Source organism: Sprattus sprattus, assembly GCF_963457725.1.
Source record: "Sprattus sprattus genome assembly, chromosome: 10".
NCBI lineage: Eukaryota > Metazoa > Chordata > Actinopteri > Clupeiformes > Clupeidae > Sprattus > Sprattus sprattus.
The window spans coordinates 9,215,165-9,230,338 of record NC_137908.1 but is presented as its reverse complement, the minus strand read 5'-3'; the positions used below and the strand labels follow the sequence as shown (position 1 = coordinate 9,230,338).

General features: G+C 44.6%; 1 protein-coding gene across 1 annotated transcript in view; it reads left to right on the top strand.

Moving 5' to 3' along the window:
- Positions 1-1,044: 1,044 nt before the first annotated feature.
- uqcc1 (ubiquinol-cytochrome c reductase complex assembly factor 1) overlaps positions 1,045-15,174 on the top strand; it is a 16,349-nt gene continuing 2,219 nt past the window's right edge. The window contains exons 1-8 of the mRNA XM_080845848.1: positions 1,045-1,241; positions 1,948-2,043; positions 2,723-2,830; positions 3,660-3,732; positions 4,451-4,508; positions 6,077-6,185; positions 12,209-12,286; positions 13,210-13,323. Of these exons, the coding sequence (XP_080701974.1) occupies positions 1,167-1,241; positions 1,948-2,043; positions 2,723-2,830; positions 3,660-3,732; positions 4,451-4,508; positions 6,077-6,185; positions 12,209-12,286; positions 13,210-13,323 (711 nt within the window). The 5' untranslated portion in view covers positions 1,045-1,166. The remainder of the gene's footprint in view (positions 1,242-1,947; positions 2,044-2,722; positions 2,831-3,659; positions 3,733-4,450; positions 4,509-6,076; positions 6,186-12,208; positions 12,287-13,209; positions 13,324-15,174) is intronic.

Sequence of the window (15,174 nt, the reverse complement as noted above, 5' to 3'; positions counted from 1 at the left end):
AAATTGTATCTCAGTGGAGATGTTCACATTAGACTTTTCATAGCACCATGAACAATACAAAGCTCTGAGACCACAGAAAATTGCCTGATACATGGCTCGATTCTGAACTCCAGGCCATACCCTTGGGAAAACCCGAGGACACTGTAGGCTTAAAAAATGTAACAATATTGTGAATGTAATGAATGTGAATATGAATGTAGTGAAATGAACATTGCAATGTCCTACACTTTACTGTGTTCTTCCAAAGGCTGAACATGTGCACACACCCTTTCACAAATAACATTGTGTCTCTTCTACTGAGTTACTCCTGGTCCACATTGCTGTTCCATACATTGACATGAGTTATGTTCATTATCATTATCATTTCAAATTCAGCATTCAGGGAGCAAACTTGTTGCTAAGTCACTTTTAAAGATAGCCTATCTTTTCAGCAAAGCCAGACAGAAAGCCATTAGGTTAATATTTTTTTTTTTATAAACTCTGGCATTGGTAAACCAAACTGGATCAGGCTCCAAAAACTATTAGGCCTGATTATAAAATAAACAGACGTCTGATGACTGATTTCGAATGGTATGTTCATTCTGAACAGCATTCTTGGTGCTTGCAATGGCGCCAAAATGACGCATGTCTGTCACAGTGGAAATTATCGACGGAAGGAAGTTAAATAAAAATACTTAGCCTATTTGACAATCCCCATCTTTCTACCACGAAACACAAGCGACGAGATTGTTGTAACAAGTGATTATGAGCTATTAATAAGCTTTATCGACACAAATAGACATGATAATAGTGTAACATTCACACAAACCATTGTTCATCTTGTGAATTACTGTAGCAGTAGGATATTTTCCACTAACCACCTTAATCGTTCAAACCGCTGTGTGTGGAGACATAATTATCGTGTTGACTTATTTTTTAATATCGCTTTATTGCTATTGAAGCCACCGGTAGACTGTTTCACAATTTACACACTGGGAATGTGTTGGCGCACACTGTTTCAGCACGGAAAGCTTAAGCTGTGGGACAGATTCCTTTGACATTGCAGGAGAAGAGGAGGGACAATATTGGTGTTACCAAACGTGTTACGCTGTCGCTGCAATCAAAACGCGTATTATTTGACCGCTTCAAAGTTGCAATATTAAAATATTGTAACTGTTAGCGGGATAATGTATCGGCGACCATTACAATACGCCGTCAGGAACATTTTAAGCGTTTCAGCATCCAAGGCCACTCTCGGAAAGGTAACGTTAGCTAACGTTAACACCAAGACATGTCCATGGACTATATAGCTTGAAAGCTTATATTATTAGACAATTTATCGGATGTCATTGATCGTTACTGGTGTCCCAACCTAAACGATAATGGTGGAAGTGCGTATTCTTTGATATTTTATCGTGAAAAAAGGAACAGGAGAAACCGTCAAAGTGATCCGTCGTAGATAGTTTAGCAATCCAAATTAGCCAGTAACGTTGGATGAACTTCACTGATAGTGATGGAAGTTTAGCAAGTTGGGTGCTTGAATACGTTGAGTGTTACCTACCAGGACTGCGTTTCCCGAAAGCCTCGTTGAGCAAGCACTATGGTTACCGTTAAGAGATAGCGTTCTAAATAATTGTCTCTCCATCATTTAACTATGGTAGACACTAAACGACACTTTTGGGAAACGCACACCTGCACCATAGAGGATTTAGCGTTAATCTCGGCTGCCTCAATATTGAAGATAATTCTACAAAATTCATGTCAGATGTTTCTGCGATGTGAATAGTGGAGCAATGAAACTGCCACACTAAGTGAGCAAAGCTACTTGAAAAGTGAATTGATTATTGAAAGTAGTTTCAACTAAGTTGGAAAAACGTCCACCACATGTCTGGCAAAAGCTTGTATCTTCTCACCATGTCAGAACAAAAAGGTGTAATACACTTAAAAAGCTATTTTCATATTTTACAGGCAGTAGATCAAGATGGTTGTCTCAAAGCTTTAGTTGTTGCTGCCACCATCCCCTCCTCCCAGACACAATGCAGGACCTTGCACAGCAGTAGACAGGTATGCCCATGACTCCTTATGGGAGATTTGCCTTATGTGAGAAGTTTTACTATTTCTCTTAAGCGCTAATTTATTTATTTGATAATAAAGAGATATTTTATCTTGTATAGTATATTTCTGTTCTTCAGATCGTAAAACACAGGGATGGATTATATCACTTTTTTAAGAGTGTGTTAATATCTTCAGAAAACGGCATCCTACAAGACACATATGTTATTGTTATATGATGTGGAGTGCTTAGTGGGTCATTCCAGCAAGACCGAAGACCACTGCAATCATTAGTGCCTCATGAGCATTTTCAACCTGACTTTGTACTCTTCTATAATGTTAACACTGTTGATAATAACCAGTGGAAGTTGAAGTTACATACTGACATGTTGTCACATGGCGCTTGATGTCCTTGACTCCTGTTTCCAGGGTCAGGATATCTAAAAATACCTGAACTATTGGACAACTGCTTGTCGTTTATATAAGGATATGCAGATGTGTGTGTGTGTGTGTGTGTGTGTGTGTGTGTGTGTGTGTGTGTGTCTGTCTTTGCGCTAACACCTTTCAATGTATGCACATACAGGTGTATTTATGCCAGGGTACGGTGTGCCCTTGTTGCTGTTGCTGTCAGTCAGCTGTCGGTCCACATACACACGCGTGGTCCTGATTGTTGTATCTGTGTACCCCACAGCTTTATTCGGTAAAAGAAACCCCGCAGGCCACAGAGGAGGAAGTGGGGTCCTTCACCAAGCTTATTGAGGCCCTGGGCTTCACTGGACCCCTCAAATACAACAAATGGGTGAAGTGGCTCCTCTGAATAACATTCACTCAGTGCATTCACACACATTTCCCCAGAGGTGTCTTAATTGAGATTGTAAAGTAGCTATCCATTTTAGCTCTATTTGTGCATAAATACAGCATTACAGTTGCTGTATGTTTAGAAATGGGACATGAAGATGAGGCGTGTTTGGACAGAGCAAACGTTTAAGACTTGTATGCTGTTTAGCTGTCTCACTCTTTATTTTAGCATTCGGAAACAAACCAAAATGAGATTTAGCACAGATGTTCAGACATTTTAAAAGCCAGGCTGGCCCAATTTTTTGTCATCGATGAAATATTTGTTCTGGGAAGATCATGTTCTCCAGCAGTCACCTTTATAGACCCCATCAAAGTTGGGGTTTGCAGGCTCTAATTTGCCCTCTGTGGAGGGTGTTTGAGTTCAGGCCAGGGCACTGTATATGATGGCAGGCCCACTGGCACACGCAGAGAATTTGAGTAGTCAGATTGCAGCTGGGTTTCCGCTGTCCTTGTGAGCCCACAGCAGCTGCAGCAGTCTCTAAAGACCTGCTAAGACAGACATGCTCTAGATCACCCACACTGGGACACACTCATCACCCACACTCATCTGATGGTGAGGGCTGGCATCCCCCACCAATGTGACAGGGGAATACAGAAATGTTACAGGCAGAAAAGGAATCAACGGATTGGTAGACTTCAAGCAGCCATGGCTAGCCAGCATTCATTTTACAATGTGACAAAGTCTCTGAGCTATGCATGCTTGTTAAGAGAGAGTTCGTACATTTGTGCTCAGTTTGTCTGTTCTCTCTGGTTCTCCCTTCCTTTTGCAGAAAATAAAGATTGCTGCCCTGCGAATGTACACATGCTGTGTAGAGAGAATCAACTACGATGACTTTTTTGAAAGTAAGTTCATCTGTTTTGTTGCCATCCATCCTGTATTGTAATGTAGGAGTGTTGACATCCTGGTTATGATCACATTATCCCCACTTGGGTTTTTCACCAGAGACAGCAAGGTAATGAAAGGGTAGAATAAAATAAAGAAGAGATGCAATGACAGGAAAGAGGGGGATGGGGGTCTTTGGCCCTTGAAACTAATAAGGAGGGAAGGACTTATGAGTCTTATGTCATGCTCATTTTTATTTTTTGAAAAGGATCCAAACTCCCAAATGCTGCTCACTTTGACAGAAATTTGCCTGAAGGGACCTTTTCTTCCCTGTCCTGAAAGATTTATGTGACACTTTACAGCCTGGTTATGCTGTTTTCTTTAGCAGGGGGAAAAACAGGTGTAAACTCAATAGCGGTTTTGGAATATGTGCCCAAGTTTGCATAGGCTTGGCTGAAGTTTTTGCTTTCTCTCTCTTTTGCTCTTGCTTTCTCTTATTACACTCTATCCCTCTCAACGTTTTGTTTATTTTTTTCGTTCCCACTCTTTCTTAATCTTTACCTTTTTTTTTTCCCTGTCTCGGTCACGCCTCCTTCCCATCTATGCTGATTATCTCTCTATCTCTTCTCTTTCACTCTACCCTGTCTGCCTATTTCTTGCTCTCTCTCTCTCTCTCTCTCTCTCTCTCTCTCTCTCTCTCTCTCTCTCTCTCTCTTCCTCTCTTCCTCCGTCACCCAGAGTGCTCCCTCCCTGACACGCTCAACTCCTGGTTCCTGGTGGCGCAGCTCCATGTCTGGTGAGTTCTGGTTCTGGTTCCTGCATCTTACCCTTAACAGGTGTCATTGGCTCCGACTGCCTCGTGGGGGTCCTGAGGCCCCTAAGCTCTCAATCTCAGCCCAGTGGTGCTATCATATAATCCGTTAAATGAGAGGAGGCCAGTGTCTGACTTGGGAGCAATTATGAAACATGGCATGCACTTTGAACAACTTCCTAGTCCGTTTTGGTAGAGCCCATACCGATGACTTCCATCCGCTGTAGCCTGTTGTGGACGGGAGAGAAATCTGGAGCAAGGAGAACAAGGCAAACGAGGAGAACTAAAACTGTCAGAAATACGAGATGGGTGCCTGACCTGTTTGTCATATAACCCCCTTGACCCCCCCCCCCCCCACACACACACACACACACACTCACTCCTAAACCCCCTTAGTTTTTATGTCCATGGTCATGCCTTTTAAATATGGTAATTTATGTTAAGGCCCAGGTAACTCAGGTTACATGTGGCATAAAGGAGCTGCCTGTTTTAGAGGCATTAAGGGAATGCGTGAGCTCATGAGAGGCCTGATGATGAATTGCGCTGCCACAGCCCTCTTCATCAAACGGCCTCCAGCGCGGCCTCCGACTCCCAGTCAAAGTTAGTTTCCTATGAGTAACTCTGTTTATTTAGGGATGCTGTATGACACAAGCTGGAAAACCACAGCCTGGATTCAATCAAACTCACTCTGCCCCTCAGAGCGCGCTTACGTGTGTGTGTGTGTGTGTTTGTGTGTGTGTGTGTGTGTGTGTGTGTGTGTCTGTGTGTGTGTGCGCACACACGTTTGTATGCTCTATTGTGTGAATGTGCTGCGCGTTGCTGTGTGTGTGATTTTGGCTGTTGGTCTGGGACTATGTGTATTTTGGTGCAGGTAAGCATGGTAACTGCACAACCGCTAGGGTATAGATAGTAACTTGCAGCCAAACTCTCGGGATAAGACACTTACTGTAAGACCCATTCAGGGAATCCACTTTAAACCTTTAATTTGTCCCAATCTGACCTGGATAATATAATGTGTCAATAGTGTTCCTCAGTGTGAACCATACCGTCTGTAAAAACTGAAACATTTGACCTGCTTTTTTGACTGCAGTTTAAATCCAGCTCTTGGTTTACAAATAGGGAAGCATGATGATATCGGCTGGTCGAATCTTAAAGCGGTTAATAATGGGTATCGGCAGATATTAATATTTCGGATTTGTTGTGACATTGCAAGAGTAATTCTAGTTCATTCTAGTACAGGAGAGACTTGTTGTTCTCTTTAAAGAAATAATAAAAAAGGCATATACGGCATTGGCAATTGGCCAAAATGAGTTTAAAAGTATTGGTTTTATAAAGTATATAGCAAATTTTGGAAAGAAACCTTATAGAAAACCATCTAGTGTTTGTGAAGTCAAGCTTTTGTCTAACAGTGTTTAGACATGATAAAAAAGACTTTATGAAGATGTCCTGAAATAGTCAGAAATATTTGATCTGATTGCCTTCAGCATGTCTTTTTAAGACCCCACAAGCCCTTGTTGAACTGGCCTGTCTGCTTGATCCCCGCCTCTCTGCAGGATGTGTCTGGTGCGAATGCGTCAGGAGGGCCGAGAGGGGAAGTATATGTGTCGCTACATCGTCCATTCCATGTGGGAGGATGTGGAACAGAGAAGCAAGATCATGGGGGTGAGTTATACTGCCGAGCACTCGGCCTCCAGCAGGCCAAGTGCAAGCCTCGCCAGGAATCCCTTTCTTTTTTTTTCTATTTTTTCAATGAGGTGGAATTTATTGGAGGAACAAGGTATGTGTCTGGCTGGAATATAAAAAAAAAACAAGAGGATCATTCCAGGAGCTCTCGAGCTCTCCTCGTGAATCACCAAGGCTTTGCCACGTCAGGCACTACTGGTGTTTCAGATCATTCTTTCCCAAACAGCTTTGCACCGAACACAAATACTTTGGGTGTCACCGAAGAGCTTTGACCCATTCTGTGTCATGGATTTTGGTCCACAACCAAGTCTCTGTGAGATTGATATTCATCCGAATGATGGTGGGATGTCTTCATGAGTGTGTGTGTGTGTGTGTGTGTGTGTGTGTGTGTGTAGGTGTTTGTGTATGAGGTGTGTGTGTGTTTGAGGTTGTGAGTGCTCCAGGGGTGCCGCTGTCAGTAAGGGCGGGGGCGAAGTCTTGGGCCCAGCTGTGAAAACAGTCACCACGGCTCCCACGTTCGTCTCCTATCGCCCGGCTCACGCTGAACTCCTGACTGCCCTCTAGCAGGCCTTTCACACTGCTGTGTCACTCTCTACGGGCCGCTCCAAGCCCACTACCACAAAAAGGGCCTAGTGCCAGACAGACAGACAGACAGACAGACAGACAGACAGACAGACAGACAGACAGACAGACAGACAGACAGACAGACAGACAGACAGACAGACAGACAGACAGACAGACAGACAGACAGACAGACAGACAGACAGACAGACAGACAGACAGACAGACAGACAGACAGACAGACAGACAGACAGACAGACAGACAGACAGACAGACAGACAGACAGACAGACAGACAGACAGACAGACAGACAGACCTTCATCACTTGAAGGCTTCAATGAAAGTCCATGTGCACTTAGTCCTGAGTATATTAAATAAGATTTTCACTGCCTATTTCTTATAACAAAAGAGTGAGTTTCATCCTTCTTTTTAAACATCAGATACATACAAACCACAAAGCTGGTAGGGGTTGAGTTTGTTTAGTCCAGCGTGGAACATAACCGAGCAGCCCCAGAGCAAACCTGTTTGCACACTGCTACTGTTTTGCAGGACGTACACATGTGGCTCCATAGGCCCCTGGACTGTGCTCCGCTGCTTGCATAACTCCTGCGCCAGTCGCCATGAACTAGAACTGCCCGGTTTGAGCTGACAAGGTGTTTAGAATCCAATCCCTCAGCACATGCAAGAGCTGGACCCAGGCCAGCGCGTTTGATGGATTTCACCAACTAATGTATTGACTTAATTGGCCTCGGTTTACACTGTGACCAAGTTCAACAATTGACAGCTGTCAAAATTTGCTCTGGCCCTCTTCCAAGTGATGGAGTGTTTAACCTTAACTCAGGAGCAGGTGCAAATGACGGTGTAATGACTGCTTTTAGGAGGTGCACACAGCATTTTCTTTGTCCAGTCTTGTAAATCGGTTGCTTTGAATTGTGACCGAAGGACGAAGAAACTCTGCAAGAGGTCGTTTCATTATCACGTCATTCATCTTTTGCACAGTGAGTCTCCCACTCTGGTGGAGGCCCTAGGGCCCTATGATTTCCACAATGCGGAAAGCACAAACAGAATCGCAGAATTCAGAAAGAAAAAAACGGAAATCGGAGTTCAATGCCAAATTGCGCTGCATTTTTTTTTAATTAAATGAAGGGAGAGAAATACATTCAATAGCGTTATGGACAACATTTTTGCCCGCGTGAGTGGCACAGACACATTAAAGATGTGAGAGACATCTAGCCAAAGTAAATTAAACAACAAGTCGTATTACATCAACCTCTTATGTTCAGTGTAATAATAAATAAATGGAGAGTTAACCACATTAATGGAAAACTGACACATCCCTATGCATTGTGAACCAAGCAGGAAATACTGTCACTCCTAGACTAACGCAGACTAAAACCCATATTATGAATTGTATTTGAAAATGATGGTAAATTAATGATGTAAATGTAGTCTTTATGGCTATACTGACCTTGCTACCCTACATTCCCTACCCTGTACCAACAGGCCTATTACTCAGACAGACAGATAGATAATGTGTGTAAAGGCACAGTAGCCTATGTCCTGAATAATTTTTTTTTAATGGACATGTGATTTGATGATAGTCAAATTGATAAAAAATTATGAAAAAATAGATTTCATAGGCCTCTAATGCCTGAACAGCTGACTGAATACTTCTCACCTGAACATCTCTGCTCTACAATAAAATACAATTTGTATAGGCAGTATTTCTTATTTGCCATCTAATGCAAAACATAGGCATATGAGAGAATAATACACTTCTTTGTGAAAACAGATGGGCTTCTGCATCTCAGCTGACGAAATCATGAGAGATCATGAGGTCGTCAGGGCTGTCAATAAAGTCCAGTGGTGAAACTACAGAGGTGTAGACTGCTGCCAGGTCCTGCTTATGATCCACTGTGAGGGCGCTGATATCCTAAACCAATTTCTTGGGTGCCATTCCCCGTTGAGTGTCCCAACCTGAACAACATTGATCTCTATGCATTTCGAAAGGGCACATGGTTGGCCAGGTGAACCTGGTTGCAAGTTCAATTTGTGAGTGACTTGTTAGAGAAGTCGACTACCTGAATCTTTTGAGTCAGTGACACAACCTTGCCCTGCCCTACACCATAACAACAACAGCTTCTTCCCCTCTGCTGTCAGACACCTGAACTCTCAATGCTGACCTGGAGTATTTTTTAATTTTTATTTTTGTTTTCCCTACCCCCTTCTCTCCCCTCCTACTGGCCTGAGCTACCTATGACAAAGAATACCACCAACATTGTTGTGTGGCAATAAAGTTTTATCTTATCTTATCTCATAAGGTCTGCACTAAACACTGGCCAGCTGTTACCCATGGAAGGAGTCATTCACGGTCGTATTCACGGGAGGAGAAGCAAGAGAGAGGAAGTCGGCTATGGCAGACCACCAGTACATCTCTGAAAACAAATGGCTGGGAATCACTGACTGCCAAATAATATTCAAGCTTATGTCCCGTGACCACCTGTTATGGTATGGGCTATGAACTTCAGTGGTGCATCGCAGTGTGAGTGTGAGCTATTCGCCCAAGTCAATATTTTGTAGTTTGAATGCAGACGTCCTGGGAGCAAGGGCCTGTATTCTGCTCTGTGGCCTCCTGCTTCTCATTGTAGCACATTGTCGGGCAGATGCACAGCGCACATCCTCCCCCAGTAGTGGGGAACTTTGGTTGGTTTTGGGGAGTTGGGGAGTTGGTTTTAGCATGTGCTAAGAGAGTGGGGCGCCAGCCTTGGATTGTGCTGAGCTCCCGTTGGCGTGAGCTCATCTGGAGCTCGGTGGGCATGGAACTCGGTGGGCCGCCGCATGAGGAGCAGGGAGTGGCCCCCTTGTGCTGAGTCACAGCCGCTCCCCCCCCCCCCGACCCCGTGGCCTTGGCGCCAGCAATCGCCCCGGTGACACCACCACAGTGCGGGGTGACCACGTCATCTGTCCAGCGCCCCACCCCAAACAAATGTGTCCCTCTGTTGAAACACCACACGAGCGCAAGCGCGGAAAGCCCTGACGTACGAGTCACTCTGGCAACGGGAGTCACGGTGGCCATTTTGAGAGACTGGCAACGGACCGCTGGATTCATACCGCTGTATAGGCAGAACTCCTACTCTTCAAGCCAAGTGCCAAGGCAAAGCGTCAGACATTTAAACATCCTCCGTGGTTCACTACTAAATTACAAACACTGCTTAGGTTTGCTGCGTCCCAAGTCATTCCCTGGCAGCCTGTCTTTCACAGGATGTGGGTGTGATTTTTGATTGAAGCATAAAAGGAATGTGTTGCGTGTTTGTTTTTCTTACTCGAATGTGTCTGTCTGAAGTTAGACTCTTTTTAGAATGGATGTCCTCAATAGTTTATTTGTCTGCTCACCTAGAGTTTTAATAACATTATCAGCCCACTGTATCCTCTAAATACATCTACGACTCACTCTGTGCGTGTCAAGACACTGTTCCTGGTGGTTAGGTGAACTGTTGCACTGTAGCCGACTATACAGCAGTATGCAGAAGAGGTGACCTGTTTTAAGATTGAAATGAGCATCGGAACGCAATGGAACGCAATAAAAGATGGATTCTTTTTTTTAGAGTTAAAGGCTTTTCCGAGAAGCATTGTTGTTTGGTGTAAATGGCTCATAGTTATTGGTTTTATTGTCTTAAACATTTAATTGGAAATGTCAGTTACTGGATAGTTAATCTTCAACACGTCAAATTGAAGTTGTGAAACATACTTTTGGTTACTGTGGACTTGACCTACACTTTGACCCAATTTTTAGAAGGGTTACATTTTTTTTTTTATTCAGTCACACCAAAGGAATTTCTGTCCATGTCCAAGCGTGAAGAAGTTGTTTTCTAACCCCATAAAAATGGGCTCTTGGCAAATTTAGTGCAATCACCCTTCCTGCCAGGTATGTTCGAGCTTCTCAGCGGAGCAGCAGCATAATATTACAGCGCTGGGAAGCGAGACGGCCCCTTTGTGGTCAGTCAGAGATCTGCTTGGGTTACTCACACTAATTGTGCAAAAAAACAAAAAAAAAACAGCCTTTCTTACTTAAAGGAAGAAGAAGGAAAACACTTGTCATGCGTTTTTTGGAGCGGAGTGGACCTGCCAGCTTTTTCCTTGATGCAGAACAGGCCATGGCATACAAAATGACCTTCACAGGTACGGAGTGTGCGGCAGGGGAGGTGTCTCGGGCCAGAATTGCCACTGGAATGCACCCCAACTGTGATATGACACTGATTTCAAGCGAAATGGCAGTATTCAGTCCCCTCTACCACCACCCAACCCCCACACCCACACCCCCCCAACCTTCCAGCCCCCCCCGTGATTGGTGTGGTGTATTAAATATCTGCCTTTGGTCCGAGGAGCTGTGTCAGCCATAACAGGCTGAAGGGGAAAAACACTGCCACATGGCCACAATTATCCACAGGTCCCTAATTACGCACAGGTGCTCTCCGCAGCGTGCAAATATCCCTGGATGTGTGTGCGTGTGTGTGTGTGTGTGTGTGGAGGTTTGTGCCTGTGTGAGTGAGTGAGTGTGTGAGAGAGAACACGCATGCATGCATGCTGTGCATCAGTGTTGGAGCCCTTAAAACTTGATTCTGAATAAACAAGCTAATTTTCCTAAAATGAATCAGAAAAAGACCTGAGGGTTGCTCTCTGGTGTGTGTGTGTGTGTGTGTGTGTGTGTGTGTCGGTCTGCAGCACCTGAAAGAAAGTGCTTATTGGCCTTCTGTTTTCTGCCATCTTTTTTTCTTCTTTCCATCCTGGTCTGGTCACAGCTTACAGGGGGATTTGTCATGAAGGGTAATAACTTTTACATTTGTGCTTTTGAATTGATAGCCAAGTGGAAATGTGTGTGTGTGTGTCTGTGTTCTCCCATCCTCTTATGGATAAAATCCCCACAGTAAGCAGCTTGTGAGCAGTGTCATATGCAGGGTGAAGTTAAGCCTGGCACTCTGTGTGCCCCTCACTACTTTATCTCATGAAGAAAGCTGACTACAAAGATAAGACTTGTTAAATTGTTTGACTGGCATTACACAGTACTGTTCGAATGCCAGGCATTCAAAGATGCTATAGAAAGAACAGACCAGACCAGAATAAAAGGCTAAACCTAATTAGAGAGGGAGGAGGTTTTCAAATGGTGTCAAAAGTCTGCCCAGCCACCAAGCAGATCTGGCACGACGTAACTGTCGACAACATCAGGGGGAAAGTATTTTCCTAATCTTCTTAAAATTGTCTGCAGACTTCCATCAGGCTAATGTTGACATTTTGCGCGTGTTGGCCAAGAAAACCGTATCACTCCCAAGTTGCTCTCCCTGACCTTCCCCATGGTGAGAAGCTGGTTCTCTTCTCTCTGTCCACACCACCCCACCCGTGAGCTTGCTTACTAACATCCCCTTTGTGTTTGCTTCATTCTGCAGATCGATGCCATACACAGGAAAGAGGCCATGAGATCCATGACGGAGAATTTCTACGCTGCTATTTTTGGATACGATGAGGTAGGAGTGTTGGAAGGAGCAGTCACATGCACACGGCATAACCTACACGCCTGTACACTAGACACTGGCAGTGGCAGTCATGTTAAGCAGGGTCTCTGTTTGCCTCTGTAGGGAATCCTGTCTGTGTGTCTCTGTGTGTCTCTGTGTGTGAGAGAGAGAAAGAAAGAGAGAGGGTCAGGGTGATGTGACTTTATAACAAGGTTACTATGGGAAGATATAACCAGTTAGTCTGTGTGTGTGTGTATATGTTTGTACGTGTGTGTGTATGTTTGTGTGTGTGTGTGTGTGTGTGTGTGTGTGTGTGTGTGTTTCTGTCCAAAAAGTATAGCAGTGTGGCCACTGATGGCGCCTGTCATCTCACTGAGGGCCACAGAGAAAAGATTGGCCTTGGGCTTTAATGTGTGTGTTTGACATTGGATCAAGTAAGCGTATTTGCAAGTCAAAGCTCCCTCAAATAGAGTGGATTAACAGATTATATAGATTATGTATAGTATTAGGGGTGTGTGTCCCAGAGATGGTCAGTCTGAAATGCTGTGTGTTTTTGCTGTGGTGCCTCCATAGAGATGCATTAATTAGAGTGGTAGGAGACCCCGTCGAGATGTGTGAACTGTTGTGGTGATGTACTGTAAAACCTCCTTTTGCATTGGGATTCCGCATCTCTCCTCCACACACACACACACACACACCATACACACACACACACCATACACACACACACACACCATACACACACACACACACACCATACACACAATCACAGCTCCTGGCAGAATTCTCAGAGAAGACCAGACGGTGCTGGCACAGCTAGGTTTCAGTTTTGTGTTGAGGAGCAGGGAGCTATGCTGTGCTGTAAGTGATGGCCAGTTGGGAGAGTTGGTGGCAGTGGCAGTCATGTTGAGCAGGGTCTCTGTTTGCCTCTGTAGGGAATCCTGTCTGAGGATACTGTGCTGGCTGCCGCCCTATGGAGAAACGTGTTTAACCGACAGTGCGAGGACCCACAACAGCTAGAGCTCATAGTAGAATACGTCCGCAAACAGGTAAGTGTGTGTGTGTGTGTGTGTGTGTGTGTGTGTGTCTCTCTGTGTGTCTCTCTGTGTGTCTCTCTGTGTGTCTCTCTGTGTGTGACTATGTGTGTGAGAGAGAAAGAGAGAGAAAGAGGGCCAGGGTGATGTGACTTTATAACAAGGTTACTATTGGAAGATAGCCTGGACACCAGCCCGAACCCCACCCACAAATGTTTTGTTCTGGGAAGTTCGGTCTGGCGCTGCTCGATTGGGGAGACAATATCAGTTTTCAGCAAAACGATTTCACCAATGAAATTGTCAGGGTGGGCTTTATACGATGATGGAAAGATGATCAACCAACGCTTGAGTTGAATTAACGGTAGATTTGAAATAGTACCAAGATGGCGGCGTCTCGGGAGCCTGTTAGTGGGAAATATTTTATGTGAATTAAGCTATCTACACAACTTTTTTAATGTCTACATTGACTCGGTTAGTTGTGTATGTGCAACACGAATGTTGCAGAGTATTGTTTGTCTTAACTAAAGCTCTCTAGACCATTATTGTAAGGTTAATGCTAACGCTTAGACCAACAAATCCATTGAAACACATAGTAGCTAGCTAGCCTCACTGCTAATAAGTATAACGTGAGCAAGCATATCTCACAGATATTGACGGCGCATTCATTTTGAAAGAGGAACAGAGAAACGCAATTAAGGCATTTGTCGATTGAAAAGATGGTTTTGCTGTCCTTCCTACGGGATCAGGTAAAAGTTTAATGTATCAGATGGTCATACTACGTTGCTCTGATTGGTTCTAGGTATCCAATTGAGCGAAGAGGCATTTTCTTTCCTGGTTCGTTGAAACACGCCCCATAATCACAGCTCAATGGAGCAGGATCAGACTCATATTCTGACTAGAATTATGAGTATGACATCATCAGGCTAATGGGAGAGATAGTGTGTGTGTGTGTGTGTGTATATGTTTGTGAGTGTGTGTGTGTGTGAGAGAGAGTGTTTGTGTTTCAGTGCATGTGTTGAGAACATCTGCACATACGGTATTTGGAAACACTGCCTACAGAAACATTGGCCACAGGTGCAAGCCTGTGTGTGGTCTTCTCTCAGCTCCATTGTATGAACTCATTAAGATACAGACATACAGAAAGCAGTGAAAGTCATACAGATTACAGTGCCTGTCCTGTCCACATAGCAAACCTGGGTGTGTGTGTGTGTGTGTGTGTGTGTGTGTGTGTGTGTGTGTGTGTGTGTGAATGTGTGTGTGTGTGTGTGTGAGTGAGTGAACTGGCCTCTGCCATGATGTGTTGACTGTTTTACAGGCGTGTCTCTCTGTCGTGTTGTTGTTTTGAAGCCCCTGTGACTGGCAGTAGTGCTACTTGATCCTAGGCAGATAGGGGGGTTCGTTTCTGGGGTTAGGGGGCATTTGGGGGATTTGTCAGTGTCCCCTTGTCCTCAAGGGACTCAGGGGGTAACAGGAGAGCAGTGGTCCCCCCCCCAGTCCCCCTCTACCCCTACTCCAGGCTCATTTCCAGCTCCCCCTCTGGACACCTCTCTCTCTCTCTCTCTCTCTCTCTCAACTCCACCTTTCTTTCTCTCTCTCTCCCTCTCTCTCTCTCTCCATGTGTTTGTATATTTTCCTGCTTTGTGTGATTGAAAACACGAGCGCCTTCGAACACACCTGCAGGACTGCGTCAGCCCTTTGCGCCACATGTTCCCACAGACTGGCTCACACCCATGCCCCCCTTTACTTACAAACACACACACACACACACACACACACACACACACACACACACACACACAGTCTCAGTTACTCAATTATACACACTCAATACATACAAACTCTCTCTCACGCACCCACACGCACAAA